Raw genomic sequence first — 21,605 nt, 5'->3', positions numbered from 1 at the left:
TCTCTCATGGTTCATCTCCCCTTCCAGTTTCTCTCAACTCCCTCTCCTCTCCATCTCCCAATGTCCTCCATGTTATTTGTTATGCTCCACAAATAAGTGAGACCATATGATACTTGACTCTCTCTGCTTGACTTATTTCGCTCAGCATAATTTCGTCCAGTCCTGTCCATGTTGCTACAAAAGTTGGGTATTCGTCCTTTCTGATGGAGGCATAATACTCCATTGTGTATATGGACCACATCTTCCTTATCCATTCATCAGTTGAAGGGCATCTTGGTTCTTTCCACAGTTTGGCGACCGTAGCCATTGCTGCAATAAACATTGGGGTACAAATGGCCCTTCTTTTCACTACATCTGTATCTTTGGGGTAAATACCCAGCAGTGCAATTGCAGGGTCATAGGGAAGCTCTATTTTTAATTTCTTCAGGAATCTCCACACTGTTCTCCAAAGTGGCTGCACTAACTTGCATTCCCACCAACAGTGTAAGAGGGTTCCCCTTTCTCCACATCCTCTCCAGCACACGTTGTTTCCTGTCTTGCTAATTTTGGCCATTCTAACTGATATGAATACAATAATAGTAGGAGATCTTAATACGCCTCTCAGAAATAGACGGATCATCGAAGCAGAAAATTAATAAAGAAATAAGAGCATTGAATGAAACATTGGACCAGATGGACCTCAGAGACATATACAGAACATTCCACCCTAAAACAACAGAATACTCATTCTTCTCAAGTGCACATGGAACCTTCTCCAACAGGAATTTCTACACTCCCACAGTACTTTTCCTGTCTGACATTAATCAGTCACGTCTTATCTTGTGTTCCAACGAGGTGTCCTAGGTCTCCTCTACATTAAACACAGGAGCAGCTCCAGTGGAGACTTGTTTATCAAGCAAAGCTCCACTTTGCAGGGACACACTGTGGAGAACCTCTCGACAGAACAAAACAGACGTCAAGTTTGGAACAACAGAGGGCCCTTGCCAGAAATTGTGGGAATTCTAACAATCTACATATGTGCATGAGATAGGCTTTGCAAAATGGATAAGCTAGAGTGACAGACGTATTTCTCAGGAAAAGTCAGTAAATTCCTATCAGATGATATGTTCATTGCTAAGGAAAATTCCAGAATGATCTCTGAGTGTGCCAGGACAAGCTTCCTCGAGGATATGGCCTAAAAGGAGAAGACTCTGACATTCTCTCATAGTTAAAAGTGCAGATTTTGAGCTTCAGAACGAAGGGGAGGCTGCACCACAAAGGAAGGTAATCCGATGTGGTCCTGAGAGAGAGATCCCAATTCTAGGCAGACCATCATGAGGAGACATAGATGGTCACTCAAAAGCAGAGGGATTCTGGGAAGCAGGAGGCAGTGGATACCCGTGTCTCAATTCTAAGCTGTTTGCACTGAAGTAATGTAAACTCTCTGGACAGTCACACATCACCGTCACATCATTTTTGTCTCTGGAAGGGGTAGTTTGGAATGGAGAAAAAGAGGTAGAAGTATCCTCCCCACCCATACTTCTCAAGGACACTATTTCCAGAAACCTTAACATAAGGGCTGCATTTATGCTCCTACCTGAATGAAGCAAAAATAAAAAGTGGGCAAATGATATTACAAAAATTAAACGAGATGGAAATACATGAATGATAGTGATGCAACAGAGAACTGTTAATACAAGGTGGAAGGTGGGGATGAGAAAGTTAGAGAGGGTAGACAGACAGAAAGGACCAAAACATGGACAGAAGGAGAAAGAGCAAAGCCAGAGATCATGAGACACAGTGAACAAATCCCCAGGAATCCACAAGAGATACAAGGACTGGAGTGGAACTGCCCTTCTCACAGGATGAAGAAGGGAGATCCCGAACTCTGGGTCTGATAGCTGAGTGCTCTCCTTAACTGCCTCTTTCTCTCATTCCATGGCCAATTAGTCAGCAAGTCTTGCCAGTTACAAGCTCAAGACACACACAGAATCCAACCATTTCTCACCCCTTCACTGCTGCCACCCTGGACTGAGCTCCTATCAGTTTTCACTTGGACACCAGCAAGAATCCGCTCACCTTCCAGATTCCAAACTCCCATGTCCCTATCCCACTCCTAACTAGTCTGAACCCCAGAGTCAGTCAGAGAACCCTTTACCATGTGGAGAAAGAGAGGATTGTTACTGGCTTATGGTCTGTCTTCCCTCCTCAAAAGTAAGCCCCATGAAAGCAAGTTCTTCTATTTCTGTTCATTGCTGTATTCACAGAGACCAGGCAGGGCTATAGTTCCTGCAGTTAGAACCAAATAAATATTTGTTAATGAATTACACAAACAGTTATAGAAGTGTACACTAGAGTTCTGGGTAAAGAATAAAGGATCTGCATTTTGTATTCATTTGTGGGTCATCAGAATGGTCGGGATCTGGAAATCATGTCTTTATTTATTTATTTTTTTTGTCATCATCACTGAGACTACAATGACTTCTTCATAACGTTCACTGCATGAACTAGTGGAAAGAATGTCTGATAGGTTGACTACCTTATATGGTGCCTAGAACTGGCCTGGGCAGAATTTGGGTGCTGCTTTGTCCCCATACACAAGAGTAGGTACATGTAAAGAGTAGAGTTCATAGGTAATGGCCAGTCTCCGGGCACTGCAGACAAGGAAAGAAGGCTCCTGGTTTGAGGCAAAAAGCAGCTGCTGTTCCCAGGTGGTGACTGCAGCTCACAGCTGAGGATAGCAGTGGAACTGAGTGGAGCATGTGGGAGTTATGGGCATAGTCAGAGGCTGGCCACTTGACATAACATCCACAGCCCGGTGCCTGAGTGTCGGATTTGTTGGTGCACAGGATTCTTCTGCAGCAGGACAGATCCTCCCTTGCTGTTCTCCCTCCTGGTTCCTCGCATCTTCCATGGACAGGTCTTTCTGAGCTTCTAACTCAACCTTCTCTGGTCCACTTCTTTTTTTTTTTTTTTTTTACAATTTTTTTTCCATTTTATTTATTTTTTCAGTGTAACAGTATTCATTCTTTTTGCACAACACCCAGTGCTCCATGCAAAACGTGCCCTCCCCATTACCCACCACCTGTTCCCCCAACCTCCCACCCCTGACCCTTCAAAACCCTCAGGTTGCCCCAACCTCTGGTCCACTTCTTTCTGCCTTTATTCTCTTCTCCACAGCCAGCAGAATCGGTTCTTGAACAACAAGGTAGTTTTTCTCTTTTTTTGGAACAAAGAACTCCTGGGTCAAGAGGGTGTGTGGATGAGGCTTGAAGCAAGAAGCTTCTTTCTGCTCTTTCAGATCTTCCTCCAGCTGGTGCTTCCAACTGCTGCCTTCAGAGCTGTCAGTCATTAAAACCAGTGATTCCAGATACAGACAGCAACATGACTGTATCCACAAGGATTGATTCTGGGGCAAAGATGCCCCACAAAATAGTACATAGAGTACAATGACCATTTATGAATTCTACAGAATTAAAGCTAGTATAAAGTGACCTGAGAAGGAACAATAGTTATGTGGAGATATGGTAAACAAGGAAAAGAGAAGAAGGAATTCCAGGGGGAAATGCTGGAAATTTTAGGGAGAATTGATGCACTCACTGTCAATAGTGTTGATTGTGACACCTGTGTTTATATATCACACACTCTGTATGTGGGCCATTGATCTCGTGTCAAATATACACATCGAACTTATGATAGGTAATAACAAAGGTGATTCTGGAGGGACGCAGAGAGAGTGAATGTTAAAGACATGAAAATACGCCTACACCATGTTGATTTTCTCTGTATTTATGGTAAAGTATACAATAAGCAAAATCAATCCATCCCCATTACAGGATGGGTTCCACATGCCTCATAGCCGGACACTCTGTCCTGCAGATGATTCAGGGTGGGGGGCAGTAGCTCCTGTGCAGAAAGCACTGACCTAGATCCAGGGTCAATCTCACCCCATATATGTTCATGGACAACTTACAAACCCATGTAAACCCCTGGAAGTTTATATACCAAAAAAACATTTTTTTTTCAAAATTGGTCATTAGCACTAAATTGAAGGCATTCACAACGGCTTGGGTCACAGCCTCTTCGTCAGAATAGATCCCCAGGCTGAATATATAGCCAGAGGACATGCAAATAGGGCCTTCCCTCTGCTGATTTAATCAACACATTCAAGACTCTGCAGCTGGGAGCGGAGCCCCAGGCCCGGGATACCCAGGTGTTCACTCAGTGATCAGGACACTCAGTGATCAGAACACAGACAACACACCATGGAGTTTGTGCTTGGCTGGGTTTTCCTTGTTGCTCTTTTAAAAGGTAATTCATGGTGAACAAGAGACGTTGACTATGTGAGAGGATATGAGTGAAAGAAACCGTGGATGTGTGACAGTTTCCTGACCAGGATGTCTTGTGTCTGCAGGTGTCCAGTGTGAGGTGCAGCTCGTGGAGTCTGGGGGAGACCTGGTGAAGCCTGGGGGGTCCCTGAGACTCTCTTGTGCAGCCTCTGGATTCACCTTCAGTAGCTACAGCATGAATTGGGTCCGCCAGGCTCCAGGGAAGGGGCTGCAGTGGGTCGCATATATTAACAGTGGTGGAAGTAGCACAAGCTACGCAGACTCTGTGAAGGGCCGATTCACCATCTCCAGAGACAACGGCAAGAACACACTGTATCTGCAGATGAACAGCCTGAGAGCCGAGGACACGGCCGTGTATTACTGTGCAAGAGACACAGTGAGGGGACATCAGTGTGAGCCAGGACAGAAACCTCCCTGTTGACACAAGATGTGCTGAGCTGCAGGGGCACTCAGGGCACCAGACAGTGCTCAGGATCCACAGGGCAGAGATCAGAACCAGGAGCAGGTGCAGTGGGGTAGGGCTTCCTTTTGAGATCAGGGATTTCCTCTCTAGACTCTCAGCTGTCCACAGGGATTTTTTTTTCTTCCATCTCTAATACCTAATGTTCTCCGTGTGGCCAACAACAAGAATGTAAATTTGCCTCCACACAGCTGAGATCTCATCAGTCTCTGGGGAACTTCCCTTCATCAACCTCTTCTATGTCCCATTTTCGTTCTCCACGGAAGCACATGCTGCAAATTCCCATCGTCCTTGAGAAGCACCTGCACAGCCCAGGCTTTTGCATGCTGAGTGCTGGTTCTCTGCCCTCAGGGGGCACACACTGTCCCCCATGTTTATGAGCTTCCCCTAAGATGACTGCGCAGTTCTGTCCTTGTCCTTCTGTCTTCAGTGTATCCTCTGGCTCATACATGTGGGTGGACACATGCCCACCCTTATCACCTGTGTCCACCAACATGTACAGAGGAACTGCCACTCTGTAGACACCGCTCCATTTCCTGGATGGAAAAGCAACCCACCTGCTATGAGGGGCTCTAAGACTTCCCCAAGAAAGTGGTAGGATGACAATTCAGAGAGGGAAACCCATCCCTGTCCTGCTGGGTCCTGTTCTGGTGGGGAGAGTCCATGAAAGCATCCTTGGTGACTGTGTTTGAGACGTGTTTCCTGTCTTCCACACAGGGAATCCGTGTGAATCCTGAGATCCAGCTGGTAGGCCCCAGATCCTTGCTCGCCCTGTGCTGTCCCTTGAATATCCATCAGAAACCAACTCCAACCTCACTCTCTCCTTCTTCTGACTTCTCCCTCAATCTGTCCTGGACCGTGAGCCCGATGGAGCTGGAGCCCTGTTATACTGCCCAGATTTCCATCAAGTTCCAGATGGAGAGAGGCTCAATAATGAATGTCTACCATGATGGCAGAGCCCTAAAGTGGGGCTGAAATGGGGATCTATGGCTCCAACCATGATCCAGAAGTAAAATAATGTATCAGCTTCTGTATGAAACAATACTGTCATTTCCTCTCATGTCCCTGCTTTTGTGCCATCGACTAGCCAGGATTTCCCCTAGAGAATTCATAAATAACTTCTGGGCAGTTTGCTCTCTTGATTTCCCATGAAACCAGTACTGAACTCCACACATCAGAGGAGTCACAGGAATGACCCTTCCACTCAGGGTCCTTCTATTCTTGTAACATCTGAGGGGGGGGTCTACATCGAATCCACCTTCTGTGTCTGAGGTGAATCTGAGCCCTTGTAGGTGGAGCAGGATCAGGCCCAGTCCTCACCTCAGCATGAAGCTCCTTGGGATGGTTGGTCCCAAGAAGAGGAAAACTCACTAGGGGGTCTTCCGTCTGTTGGCAGCTGTCCTGTGCGTGTATCTCAGACATTTCAGGAATATCTAAGAACAGTTACTAATCTAATGTACCTGCCCCCTGTGAGTCTCCTTGTGTTGGGTGCACTGGTCCAGATGAACCTGAACAAGGAGTCCCAGGTGTGCAGAACCTCACAGACTCTCTCACTTACCTGTGTCACCACCGAGTGCTCTTGAACAACTGTGGACTTTCAGTATTCTCCTTTGTTCCCCAAATCTCATCTCTCAGTTTTTTTCTGGGCATAATCAGCAGGCTGTCCTCAGCTGTGTTTCTTATAAACTATACATACATTTCCTTCTGTTCTAATATACAAGCATTGGCAGAAAAGGTGCTGTGTGCATGGTCTAATTGTAATATCCATCTTCCCGTAATATCCTTGGTATGACTCATTTACTGATAATCTCTGATGAGTTATTACACATATAAATCCACATATTTTTAGATTCTAGAAGACATAATGGAATGACTTGCATAACTGGTAATATATTTTGCAAACAAAAATAATTCACATAATTATTTTTAACAGATAAATGTACTGTGCTATATAACATAAAAAAAAAACAACCTAAAGTCACAATCTGCTTGGGATTTTCATTCAAGATTTTACAATACCAACTTTCCATTATTTTTATTATTTGTACAGTTATCTAGTAATAAATAAAAACATATTAGTGACATAAAAGACTATTGATTTTTCTCTGAATTAAATGTCACAACTTCTTGAACAGTAATTGATTAAGAAATTAATTTATTTTGAATCCATGATTAACTGTTTCAGAACTTACGTTGGATAAGACTTTATCCCATAATTCATGAAAGATGTACATCATATGAATTCTGTAACAGGATTTTCACTTTAGGTTCTAGCTAGGATAGCTTTGTTTGTGGAGGTAATCTTGTAAATTGTACCAGAATGTCCACATGTGTGCTATTTGCCTCACAGACACATGATTACCGAAAATACTGAACCAACGCCAATATCCATATCTTTCCCCTTCCAGGACACTCAGAGGCTTGTACTTTCCCAACACCACCTGCATTCAGGTGTGACCACATCCTGTGACCACTCTGCAGGAATGTCTTAGGTGGAGGGCTCCCAGTTGGCCTGGGCACCAACTCAGACCACTACAGGAGGACAAGAAGAGAACTCTGGTGGAAAACCAGCCCTTCTTTCTATTTGGACCTTAGTGTTCCAGACAGTGGCTGACCTAGTGAATCCACAACATGCACTGGAAATACAAGCTTATCATCAGGACAATGTAAGAGTGTGTCTTTTATTTATTTTTTGTTTGTTTGTTTTAAGAGCAGGTCTTTTAAAAATCAAGAACCCTCATGCCAGAAACGCATATTTCTGGTCTTTAAACCAGCACACAGGGTTGTGGGTGTCACGTCTAGTGCTGGTGTCTGCGTTGAAAAGCACACTGTGGCTGAATGCAGAGTCTAGTGAGGGAAAAGGGAGGAAGAATTTCCCTCAGTTACAGGTTCTGGTGGACAAAGAGGTACGTTGACACGAGATAGATTAACAGGAGAAAGAAAACAACATTTTATTACATGTGCACAGAAGGAGTGTAGTGAAACTGAGACCCAGAGAGATGAATAGGCAGGCAGTTATTTTTTTCACAGTTTGGACAAAGAGATGATACATTTGTCAGGAATTTACAGGAAAATAAAAACAGGTATTTGGAAGCTTTACTTAATGCAGAATTCTAGGTATAATTTGTCCTGAGGTAGGAGATTAGTAAAAGATTAGCAAGGTCTGCTTCTCCAGCTTCTTCAGATAGAAAGTCTCTCTCTAGTGAGAAGGATGTGTTTTTATTTGTTAGTACAGGATGGGAATTATTCTTTATGTGGCAGAATTACTCCTGCCGTAAGGGGCACAGAGGAGGGGATGAGGGGCCATGCAGTAGGTATTTCCTAATTACATTCCATGCAAAATAATGAATCTGCACCTGGTGTACATTTGGGGCAGTCGGCCATGGGCCCTACAGAGGATATTTGGAGCGTGTGTCCCAGCATGAACCAGTTCAGTGATCGAGGTCCTTCCTTCAGATTGGTCTATGTTACCCTGTGCCAGCCACAGAGAAGATTCAGAGGTGAAGGGAAAGGCATTTCACAACTTCCCCAGGATAAAAAGAGCACTGGAACAGAGCAAGGTGCTGCTGGTGGGAATGCAAAATGGCACCTTGTACAAAATGTGGGCCACTGTTTTGTGAGGGTGGTCACACACTTGACCACATGACCAGTGACACCAACTGCAGCCACAGAACTAAGTGAAGTTAGAGCACATGTGCACCCAAAACATGCACACAGATACTCAGAGGCACTGTCTTTGTAAGTTCTACATCATGGACACCACTAAGCTTTCTTCTTATAGGGAATGGCTAGACACTGAAATACTAGTTGAAGACAATAGAAGCATGAGCCTGAACATGGATGACTTTCACATTCATGCGCCTACATGGGAGAAGTCACTGCCTGAGGCCACATGCTGCATGGTCCCATCTGCACAGTATGGAATCTGCAAGGCCAAGTGCATAGAAAACTAATTGATGTGGAAGACAGGTTTGGGCAGACATAAGAATGACCATTTCCTTAAGCTGCGGTTCCTGAGTTGTCCTGTAACTTGATTTTGGTCTGGTCACATGGCTGTAGTGCATAGCTGAGAGAAAACTCACAGAATCTTACATTAAATAAGGTCCAGGTTTCCATATTTGTTACTTATGTAAACTTCTAATTTCCAAGATTATTAGTTTAATTGTACTAAATTTATATCCAAGAATACTTGCCTTAACACCCTGTACTGAGGTCTTTCTGAGCTGGGTGGTTGTCCAATGACTATGAAGAGTGGATAGATGAGAAAGATAGATATTGAAGAGGGCAGAGTCAGCTCTACTCAAGAAACCCAGGGGTTTTAATGCATGACTAGAAGGTCAGGAGCTGAGATGGGTTAGGACGTAATGACATCAGGGGAATGAACACAGGACAATGGTGGAGAGAGTCCGTGAGGCTTTATCTATGTAGTTCCTTTGATCACTGACAATTATCATGAGGATATTGGACAAAAAGCACAGTGAACTGTTGGTAAATCCTCATGATGTGAATGGAAGAGACAAGAAGGAGGAGCACAGATGGCAGATGCAGGGATGAAGACTGGTGGGCAGAGGTTATTGGAGGAAAGGTTGAAAGAACAGTGTTATGATAAAGGGACAATGGTCACATTCCAGCACAGAGCTCTCGTCCAGCACATCCCAGAGCTCAGAACACCTGCTAAGTGAGACACGCAGACCACCTTGTAGTGATAGCAGCAGCCCTGAAGGGGAGGGGGAACCTTGTTATGTGGGGCCCTCAGGAATCTCTGACCATAGGTCCCAGCACTAGAGGCGGGAACAGAGGTAGGATGACAAGAGAGGGGTATCCTGTAGGGTCCTGCTGTTCTATTGTTGTGAACAAATCCATGTTAAAACCCCTATGTATGCTTTAATGCCCCTGAGTCTCAATTTTTCTAACAACTTCACACTCTGCAGAAATGGTTCAGGTATTCCTGTGCCTTCATCAATTAAATAAATGGAAGATGCCTGAGGCGCCTTGTTGCTAGGTGGGTTAAGCCTCTGCTTTTGGCTCAGGTCATGATCCCAGGGTCCTGAGTTCGAGCCCCACATTTGTCTCTCTGCTGTGCAGTGAGCCTGATTCCTCCTCTCTCTCTCTCTCTCTCTCTGCCTGCCATTCTGCCTACTTGTGATCTCTGTCTGTCAAATAAACAAATAACCTAAAAAAATAATAAAATAATAAAATAATTTGAAGAGGCCTAGTATACCAATAATATCATTTTACCTCCTCTCAATTTATTTACTAATATAATAATAACAATAATAACAATTACTACTACTACTACTACTACTACTACTACTACTACTACTACTATTTTTGCTTAGCCAACAGAGGCTTATTTTCTCCCATTCTGGAAGCTAGAAAGTCCAAGACTATGATGCTTTCATAGCTGGTTTCTGATGAGACCTCTCTTGGCTTGCAGAAAGTCACCTTCTTGCTGTCCTCATATGGCTTTTCCTCAGTGTGCTCCTAGAGAGGGCGAGATCACTAGTGCTTCTTCCTCTTTGTTTAAAGATATCAGTCCCATCTGATTAGTATCTCACTCTTATGACCTGCTTTAACGTTAGTTATGCCTTTTCTTTTTTAAAAATTTCTTTTCAGCATTCCATAATTTATTGTTTATGCTCCATACCCAATGCTCCATGCAATACATGCCCTCCATAATACCCACCACCAGGCAAACCCAATGTCCCAACCCACTCCTCTCCAAAACCCGTAGTTTGTTTTTCAGACTCCCTTCTCCTCTCCATCTCCCCATGTCCTCCGTGTTATACCTGATGCTGAACAAGTGAGTGAAATCTTATGATAATTGACTCTCTCTCTGCTTGACTTATTTCACTCAGCATAATCTCCTCCAGTCCCGTCCATTTTGATACAAAATTTGGGTATTCATCCTTTCTGATGGAGGCAGCATACTCCATAGAGTGTATGGACCACACCTTCCTTATCCTTTCGTCTGTTGAAGGGCATCTTGGTTCTTTCCACAGCTTGGCGACTCTGGCCATTGCTGCTATGAACATTTCGGTACAGATGGCCCTTCTGTTCACTACATCTGTATCTTTGTGGTAAATACCCCGTAGTGCAATTGAAGGGTCATAGGGAAACTCTATTTTTAATTTCTTAAATAATCTCCGCACTGCTCTCCAAATTGGCTGTATCAACTTGCTTTCCAACCTACAGTGTAAGAGTGTTCCTCTTTCTCCATATCCTCTCTGACACACGTTGCTCCCTGCTGTATTAATTTTGGCTACTTTAACTGGTGTAAGGTGGTATCTCAATGTGGGTTTTTTTTTGTGATTTATGCATCCCCTTTATTTCAAAAAGAAAAAAAAAATTTAAATCAGTCTTTTCACCTAATGTGGGGCTCAAACTCATGACCGCCGAGATTAAGAGTCACATGCTGCATTAGCTGAGCCAGCCAGGTGCCCCAAATGTCTTCCTTATTATAAATAATTGAGTCTAATGAAATGAGATCATTTATAATGATTACATAGTAAAACTTTATAGCCCCAAATGCAAAAAGTCCTCATTTTATTTTTTGGAAAGTACTTTTTAAAATTTTATTTCACCAAGGAGTAATCCTGTGCTGATGTTCAAATTTAAACTATTCTTCTGACTTTGTCTCAAGAGTGAAAAAACATGAGAAGTTGCATTTTCTTCTAGTTTTTCTGTGGCATTTTCTTCTAGTTTTTCAAGCCCTCATGTAGTAGCAACTGGTAGCAAACTCAACACCCAAAGAAAAAATAATCCAATCAAGAAATGGGCAGAGGACATGAACAGACATTTCTGCAAAGAAGACACCCAGATGGCCAACAGACACATGAAAAAGTGCTCCACGTCACTCGGCATCAGGGAAATACAAATCAAAACCACAATGAGATATCACCTCACACCAGTCAGAATGGCTAAAATTAACAAGTCAGGAAATGACAGATGCTGGCGAGGATGCCGAGAAAGGGGAACCCTCCTACACTGTTGGTGGGAATGCAAGCTGTTGCAACCACTCTGGAAAACAGCATGGAGGTTCCTCAAAATGTTGAAAATAGAACTACCCTATGACCCAGCAATTGCACTCCTGGGTATTTACCCTAAAGATAGAAACGCAGTGATCCGAAGGGGCACGTGTACCCGAATGTTTATAGCAGCAATGTCTACAATAGCCAAACTATGGAAAGAACCTAGATGTCCATCAACAGATGAATGGATAAAGAAGATGTGGTATATATACACAATGGAATACTATGCAGCCATCAAAAGAAATGAAATATTGCCATTTGCAACGACGTGGATGGAACTAGAGGGTATCATGTTAGTGAAATAAGTCAATCAGGGAAAGACATCTATCATATGATCTCCCTGATATGTGGACGTGGAAATGCAACATGGGTGTTTAGGGGGATAGGAGAAGAATAAATGAAACAAGATGGGATTGGGAGGGAGACAAACCATAAATGACTCTTAAACTCAGAAAACAAACTGGGGGTTGCTGGGGAGAGGTGGGATTGGGAGAGGGGAGGGGGTTATGGACATTGGGGAGGGTATGTGCTATCGTGAGTGCTGTGGAGTGTGTAAACCTGGCGATTCACAGACCTGTACCCCTGGGGATAAAAATACATTATATGTTTATTAAAAAAAAATTGGAAGGGGAGGCGAACCATAAGAGACTATGGACTCTGAAAAACAACATGAGGGTTTTGAAGGGACAGGGGTGGGAGGTTGGGGGAACAGGTGGTGGGTAATAGGGAGGGCACGTTTTGCATGGAGCACTGGGTGTTGTGCAAATAATGAATACTGTTACGCTGAAAAAATAGATAAATTAAAAAAAAATACTGCTTTGTTTCAAAGCATGCAGTTTAGATATATCTTCACTGATGGTGGTGATATTTCCATTTTGTTCCTGAGGTGTCATGTCACTTTCACTGTCAGACAGTGTACATAGTAGAGTGTCGTTTTCATAGGTTGGAAAATAATACTCTGGTTGATCCCACGTCTTTCTTTCAGGAAGCAATGATGTATGTTTAGCTTCTTCCATATGAGTCCTTAACTCTGCTTTGGGTTTGAATTTCACATGGCAGCCATAACATCCACGTTGGTGAATTTGTCTACAGATGAAATTGACCAGTTTTACTTGCTGGTAGAAATTTAATCCAAGTTCTGACTTTATTTTGAGGAGATCAAACTCGTGAGCATCCTCCATGTGGACACATAATTTCTCAATGGTTTCTGCTTGCTTTTCACAAAATAGGCAGACAGCAGAGTCAGGGCGTTCTTCCCAATCAGACCAGTCATCTTCCTGATGGTCTAGCAACTCCCAATCATCTTCCAGTTGAACTTCCTCCCACGACTTTCCAAGTTCCAAATAATTGATGACATAAAATCGGTCATATTCTCCGTTCTTAGGATTAATCCTCCGATGCTGTTTTTTCCTCATATGATCTTTAAGTGTATTTTTGTCCCTGAAGGTCTTCTCACAGTACAAGCACTGCAAATTGTCCAGCTTTTTCTGTAATGTGCATAGAAATTCATTGCAGTTTACAATGTTGTCTGGCAATCCAATATTGAAAGCATGTTCTCTGGCCATGTGGTTCAAAAGAACAGATCTGTTCCCGAAAAATTCTTCATTGCAAAACATACAAATACCATGAAAATGGTTATCATTTCTTTCTTGCTGCTGTTGTTCCAGAATTTCTTTCAGTCTCTGTTTCTGAAGTTCTTCTCTAAGTAGTCGATCTTCTGGTAAAACATCACATAACAAAAAGTAATTGTCTTGTTCTTCAAGTGGAGCTGTGGAATTGATTCTTATCACACTACAAAAATCTGTAATGGGCTGTTCAGTGAACCTTTTCCTACAATATAAAATGTACCTTTGGAAATCAGCAACCAACTTGACGTCAGCTATGACCATCTTATGTTCAATAATCATTTGCTTCAGAAGTTTGTCTTGTTCATCCATAGAAAAATGTTCCTCACAGAAAATACAAGGCACAGATGGAGAACCTACTAAAGCAGTGGTGCCACCTGGACTTTCTGGCAGGGAAAGTGGCTCCAGGATACAATCCTTACTGTTCTCGTAACTGACACCCCCGACTTTGCTGTGGTTGCCCTCACAGACCTCCTACCCTCCGACAGCAGCCCCCTGGGTCTCATGCAGCCATTACAGGGTGGAGGAGAAAAAGGAGGCTCTCAATGTGGTTTTGCTTTGAATCTCACTGATGGCTAGTGATGGTGAACACTTTTTCATGTGTCTGTGTGCCATTAGTATGTCTTCTTTGGCAAAGTGGCTGTTCATTTCTTCTGTCCATTTTTTATATGATTATCTGTTTTGTGTGGGTTGAGTTGGAGGGGGTCTTTCTAGATCTTGGATATCAGCGGTCAGTCTGTACTGTCATTTGCAAATACTTCTCCCATTCTGTGGGTTCCCTTTTTGCCTTCCTGAGTGTTTCATTTGCTGTGTACTACACAAAGATAAACTCGAATGGATAAAAGACCTCAACATGAGGCAGGAATCCATCAGAATCCTAGAGGAGAACATAGGCAATAATTTCTTCAACCTCGGCCACAGAAACTTCTTTCAAGGTATATCTCCAAAGGCAAAGGAAACAAAAGCGAAAGTGAACTTTTGGGACTTCATCAAGATCAAAAGCTTCTGCACAGCAAAGGAAACAGTCAACAAAACAAAGAGGCAACCCACAGAATGGGAGAAGATATTTGCAAATGACAGTACAGACAAAAGGTTGATATCCAGGATCTATAAAGAAGTTCTCAAACTCAACACACACAAAACAGATAATCATATCAAGAAATGGGCAGAAGATATGAACAGACACTTCTCCAATGAAGACATACAAATGGCTATCAGACACATGAAAAATGTTCATCATCACTAGCCATCAGGGAGATTGAAATTAAAAAATTTTACTTTTTTACTTCAAGAATACTCATTTTATTAAACTATTCCTTAGTCAATTTTTAATGCCCTGTGTTTCCTAAATTATTATATTGAGCTGAGATTCTCATCTACACTGCTGCTTCTTCAAGGCTCTAGGAGTTGCCCCCAGGATGAAGAGAAGCAGGCTTACCCCCAAGTGAGTCCAATGACCTGATATCTCTCCTTCTTGGAGCACATGGTTTCTTCAGGATCATGTAGCTCCTCATTATCCTCACTCTTATCATCACTCAGCTCTTATCCAAAACAAAACATGACACTCCATTCATAGCACTTTGCATCTCAGGCCTTTGTATGTGTGACATTATTTTTTCAGTCACCATAATCCACAAGACACAATAGAATCTCCTTGTATTATTGAGCATTCTCCTGAGGAACAGACGCCAAAACCCCACTGTCAAACACGACTGAATAGTCCAAGAAGTCCCATGATCTATTCTCACATGCTTGTGTCCCAGGAAAGCCAAGGAGTAGTTCTTGACTATTCCTGAACTAGTCTTTCATCTGAGAAGCTGGGGACTTGAATGTGTAACTGTCTCCACGGGCAGTAGTATATGAAGCTTCCACATCAAGCATGCAGGAAGGAACAATGATGGAATTCCTCCTCCTTCCGCATTTAATTCTACTCAGAAGCTTAATGGATTGGATAATGTCCGCATACCCAGTGATCATGGATGCAAATACCCATCTGTTTTTAATCACCATCACAGACATCCAGAGAAAAGATGTTTACTCTGGGCACCCATGGCCCAGTCACTTTGGCACGTAGAGTAAACCACCACAAGTCAATCTGCTGTAAATTTGGGCATCCATGTGCATGTCCTAAACCACACTCATTTTAAAAAGAAAATAAATAAGAAGTTCTTCACTTCACCTTATATGAGACAAGTATCCTGAATACAGCCAAAAATACACCAACCTTTTCCCCAGTAGGGTAGATAAAGCTCTTGGGCAATGTTTACTCTTCTCCTCAATATCCTGCAATTGAGCTATTGAACTATTATAATATAAAATTAAGAATTCTACAATTTGGAGGAGGGGTCAAGATGGTAGAGAAGTAGGAGATGCTATTTCAACTGGTCCCCTGAAGCGAGCTGATTATTTACCGGGTCACCCTGAACACACATGAAATCAGAGTGAGGTGTAGGATTATACACTTCTGGATCTCTACAGGGGCAGAAGACACCGCTGGACAGGTAAAGTGGAGTGGGAATGTGGACTGATATGGAAGATAAAGAAAAGGAGGAGGGAGACACCAGAAGCGACCCATTAGAAAGTAATACACCAATACAAGATTACCCTGTGATTGGCAACCAGGATTAACTTGGAGTCTGGTTAAAATCATTCAAAAAGACCAAAAGATCTTAAGGGGAAATTGGTGGAGTCGGGTGGTTAGGGACACGGGCTTAAATAAGCCCACATACACAGGACAGTCACCGCCAGTGCCCTGCCAGAGATAGGGCTGTGATGCATCCAGGCCATGGTCCCTGAGCCACCAGTGCACGTGATAGTGTCTGGGTTGCAGAGTACATGAGAGAGTCTGGTGTGGAGGCCGGACAGCAATCGCTATAACCTGAGCCTTTGCACTCTGCATGCACACCCTGTGACCATGGTCTGAGTCAAGTTCCACACCCTCCCTTGAGAGAGGTCTGTGCAGGCAACTGGCTGGTGCCCTCAAGGACTGGAAAAGGCCTGAACACTCCCAGCCCCAGACCAAAGGAAAATCTCAGCACACTATCTCTGACTGGGATCTTTCCAGAGGTTTGGACCTGATGTGACAGCCATAGCAAAGACAGCCCTTGGAATCCAGCTCTCTGGACTAATACTGCTTGCAGCTTTAGCACCACTGGGGTACAATCAGGAGCTCCTGCGACCCCTGAGACTGCGGCCTCTGAGACTAATTCAGTAATTCATCACGTATATACAATACCTAGTGTTCATCAAAACTAGTGCTTTCTTTCATGCTCATTATCCATCTCCCCAGGCCTCACTCATCTCCCTCCATCCACCTGTTATTTGTACTGCATTATTATCAGTCACTTATGGTTGTTTCCCTCCCTATTCTTTTTTTCTTTTCCCACTTCCTTTATGTTCATCTGTTTTCCTTCATAAATTCCACATATGAGTCATAAATGGGAGAAGATATTTGCAAAAGACATATCTGATAAAGTTTAATACCCATAATCTCTTAAAAATTTCCTCCACTCAACATGCAAATCATGTGGTTAAGAAATGGGCAGAAGAAAGGAATAAACATTTATTGAAGGAAGACATCCAGATGGCTATCAGATACATGAAGAATCGCTCAACATCAGTCATCATCAGGGAAGCACAAATCAAAACCATGGAAAGATGTCATCTCATACATGTCAGAATGACTAAAACCCAATACCTGCTGAACATAATTCTCAGACCAATGGCAATTTCATTAGTGAATCACAGCAAATATAATTGGAAACATATAGAGACATGGTTTCTAGGACTACTCCAAGGAAAAACAGCTGACCCTCACCTTACTGAAACAGGAGACATTTCCCACACAATAGAAACTATGAATTTGTACCCTCAGGAGGGAAAGACCTCAGCATCTTGAGGGTACCTTATAGATCGTAGGGACCTGATCCAAGATTCCTGCTCACCTCTGAATATAGTAAATATAGCTGAATGTTGTGGCCTAAGGAGCTGAGTGAGGCGCTCAAGTAAAAGAGGGAAGTATGAGGACATATCCTTACAACAGCACAATCTGTAGGGGTTATGATGAGAGGGTAACTCCTCGCAGGCTGGATAAATGGGAAAGAGAAAAGAGGAGTCCCTGTATCTCTGCAAGGGTCTGTGACACCTGCTGTTGCACTGGGACAATCAGGGAGCATTCACAGTCCCTCTGAATCAAGAACCATGGAGCTCATGATTCAAGACAAGACATTGATTGAGGGCTGGTCTCCTCCCTACAGTTTCTAGCTAAATATTCTGTTAACATCTCCCAGACAGAAACAGAATAATCACTTTGTAAATCTGTGGAAATAGAGAAGAGTCCTACATTTTCGGAATAAACCATCATAATGACAAAATACAAACTTGCCAAGGATGAAGCACTGGGACAAATATAATTGATGTCATCATGGGAATAAATATGAGTGTAGAAGTACAATGATCACCATTTCTGAAATGAAGAATTGTCTTTAACTAATAGCATGCCTTCTGATCTCAGGTGTTCTGACCTTAATCATTGAACTAATAATTCTATTCTTTTATCTTTTTTAAAATTTTCCATTGATGTGTACAGAGAGAACAGTCATCAATGCCCCTTCTGGATGTTGATAGCCCACAGCATCTCCAGAAGCTCTGTGAGTCTCTGTCAAGGCTTCTCAGTGTCTCCAAGCTTCTATGACAGAAAGACCTGATCTCCACACATCAGTCTACTGGGACTTCTGGAAATTCAGAAAGCCTGAAAATCTCATGTCCAGCTCTGTCCTGCAGGAGGTTCAAGGGAGCAAATAGTTCCCATGGTGAGGAGCACAGACTCAGACACTGGGGCTCAATTTCACCTGCTGTGCTCACCTGGAAATTCACACAATCATTCTGTGCAGCAGTGTGTACATACCCACCTGTAAAATAATGGTAAAACTGGTACCTACATCACAATGATGGGGTGCATATGTGAAAAAAGGAAAATAATGGGTGCTAAGCTGTTTCTCCAGCAAAATCACAATATAAGAGCTTGCCGCTTCATCAAATATATCATGGTGACCAAACTCCCCCAGGAACCTCACAACTGCTCTAGATTACTGCCATCATGAGGATGCTACCTGGAAAATTTGCTACATATTCAGAGAACATGCAAATAGGGCTGCCTTCCCTCTGCCTATTAAAAGAGCCCATCCCTGACCATGCAGCTGAGAGAGGATCCCCAGCACCAGGATTTCCAGGTGTTCCAATCAGTAATCAAGACAGAACACAGACAAATGACTATGGAGTTTGTGCTTGCCTGGGTTTTCCTTGTTGCTCTTTTCAAAGGTAATTCATGGTGAGCAAGAGACCTTGAGTGTGAGAGTGGATATGAGTAACAGAAACGGTGAGTCTGTGACAATTTCCTGAGCAGGATGTCTTGTGTCCTCAAGTGCCCAGTGTGTGGTGTAGCTTGGGGGCTTGGGGGAGACCTGGTGAAGCCTGGGGATCCTGAGACTCTCCTGTGCAGCCTCTTGATTAACCTTCAGCAGTTACCACATGAGCTGGGCCCGCCTGGCTCCAGGGAAGGGTCTGCACTGGGTCACATGCATTGGCTATGATGGAAGTGGCAAAAGCTACACAGACTCTGTGAAAGGCCAATTCACCATCTCCAGAGACAATGGCAATAATACACTGTATCTGTAGATGAACATCCTGAGAGCCAAGGACACTGCCATATATTACTGTAGAACAGGACAGTTAGGGGACATCGGTGTGAGCCCAGACAGAAACCTCACTGTAGGAGAGGATAGGGACCTCCAGAGGATGCACACTCCTCACCAATTCTGTCTTTAAGCCCAGGAGAAGATGCAGATGGAGGTTATGGCAAGTTTCCTATTAGGATTTGGCGAGTCCTCTCCAGAGAACACTTTACCTCAGGGCCCTCTCTGCACACATGATTCTGTCCTTACCTCTTCACTCTCTGACTTCGAAAATTTGTTCTAATGGGAAAACAATTATATTAAAATGCACAAAATACAGAGTCACTCACGTTGTTTATTCTTGTCCCTAAATACCAATGAATCACAAATATCCTGATGCTCATCAACTGAGCCTTTACAGGAATCCCAATGGCACTCAGTATGCATCACAAGTCCACCCAGGTCAATGTACAAACTTTATAGAAGGAGCGTAAAGTCCATGCTGCACATGAGGCCACAGAGACATCAACAATCCAAAGAAAAAGATGAAAGGGTCTTTGGAGGGGAGGGGTGTCACTGTCTTAAACAAAGCTCAGGGCATCAATGTTAATGACAACAACATAAAGTACTGAAATCCCACCAAGTGCAGTGTGGATGTGGAGCCTGCACATTAAACACACACACACACACACACACACACACACACACACACTCACACAAGAGTATAAAACCTTCATCACTTTCACCTAATTAGCATGGGTAATCCTAAGACAGAAATACACGGCATACAAGAAGAAAGAAGACCTCAAGAAGCAAGGAAAATCTAAAAGACACCACCTAACATTACACCTGAAGGAGCTGAAGAAAGTGCAATGACTTAAGCCTAAATACAGCAGAAGGAAGGAAATGCTAAAGACTAGAGGAGAAATAAATGATATAAAAACCAAAAACAGCAGAACAGATTAAAAAAACTAAGGTCTAGTTCTTTGGAAAAAAATGAAATAAAAATAAAATAAAATTGAGAAACCTCTGCCTAGATTTCTCAAAAGGAAAATAGAAAGCCCCAAATAAATAAAATCAGAAATCAATAGGTTTCTCTGTGGAACGGACAGAGATTTTGAGGGGTGGGAGTCAGGGGATGGGGTAACTTGGGGATGGGCGATAAGGAGGACACATGCTGGGAGGAGTGGTGGGTGTTATACACATTTAATGAATTGTTGAACACCACATCAAAAACGAATAATGTACTCTATGGTGGCTAAACGAACATAATTTTTAAAAGAATCTAAGGAGATAATGTTGTGATAAAACAAATAAATAGAGCTATAATTCTAGGATGAATCTTCCCCAATCCAAATCCTGAAATTATTTTCAAAATTTTGTGTTTAAACTAGGGGTGGCTGTGGGGTATGGGGTAACTGGCCAAAGGGCATTAAGGAGGGCACTTCGTGGAATGAGCTCTACCTGTTATAGGCAACTGATGCATCACTAAATCTACCTGTAAAACCGGTAATGCACTGTGTGTTAATTGAACTGAATTCAAATTAAAATGATTTAAAGCACAATATAAGAAGTCAGTCTGATTGAGTGTGTCATTGAAAGTCCTTGTTTTGAAAAATGCCAGTGGAATTTTCATCAGGATAGCACTGAAAGTATAGATTGCCCTGGACAGTATAGATATTTTAACCATGTTTATTCTTCTAATCCATGAGCATGGAACGTTTTTCATTACTTTGTGCTGAAAAAAAAAAATCCTAAAATGTGTAAGGACCAGAAAACACCCTGAATTACTAAGGAAGTGTTGAAAAAGAAAAACCAAGCTGGAGGCATAACGTTTCCTGATTTTAAGATATACTACAAACCTATTGTCACAAAGACAGCATGAAATTGCAGTGCAAAGACACAAAAACCAGTAGAACAGAGTAGAGAGGCCAGTAATGGACCTGCAACTCTATGATCAAATAATCTTCAACAAAGCAGGAAAAACTATCCAGTGCAAAAAGACAGTCTCTTCAATACATGGTTCTGGGAAAATTAGAAAGCTATGTGTGGAAGAATGAAACTTGACCATTGACTTACACCATACACAAAGATAAACTCGAAATGGATAAAAGACCTCAACGTGAGACAGGAATCCATCAGAATCATAGAGAAGAACATAGGCAGTAACCTCTTCGATATCAGCCACTGAAACTTCTTTAAAGACATGTCTCCAAAGGTAAAGGAAACAAAAGTGAAAATAAACCCTTCGGACTTTGTCAATATCAAAAGGTTCTGTCAATTATCATATGGTTTCACTTATTTGTGGAGCATAACAAATAACATGGAGGACATGGGGAGATGGAGAGGAGAAGGGAGTTGAGGGAAATTGGAAGGGGAGATGAACCATGAGAGACTATGGACTCTGAAAAACAACCAGAGGGTTTGGAAGGGGCGGGGGGTGGGAGGTTGGGGAACCAGGTGGTGGGTAATAGGGAGGGCACGTATTG

General features: G+C 42.8%; 1 protein-coding gene and 1 gene segment (V, D, J or C); one reads left to right on the top strand and one right to left on the bottom strand.

Annotated features, from left to right (window-relative positions):
• Positions 1-21,605, top strand: part of LOC123943474 — a 1,358,446-nt gene that overhangs the window by 440,908 nt on the left and 895,933 nt on the right.
• On the bottom strand, positions 11,487-20,602 carry LOC123944821 (zinc finger protein 277-like). Its single transcript, XM_046010187.1, is given in 4 exon segments — positions 11,487-11,527; positions 12,634-13,945; positions 18,971-19,158; positions 20,581-20,602. Coding segments are annotated over 4 exon segments (1,563 nt in total).

This window comes from Meles meles, chromosome 6 (genome assembly GCF_922984935.1).
Source record: "Meles meles chromosome 6, mMelMel3.1 paternal haplotype, whole genome shotgun sequence".
In the NCBI taxonomy this organism is placed as follows: Eukaryota; Metazoa; Chordata; class Mammalia; order Carnivora; family Mustelidae; genus Meles; species Meles meles.
Note: the sequence above shows the minus strand (reverse complement) of the source record. Positions and strands in the feature narration are given on the sequence as shown.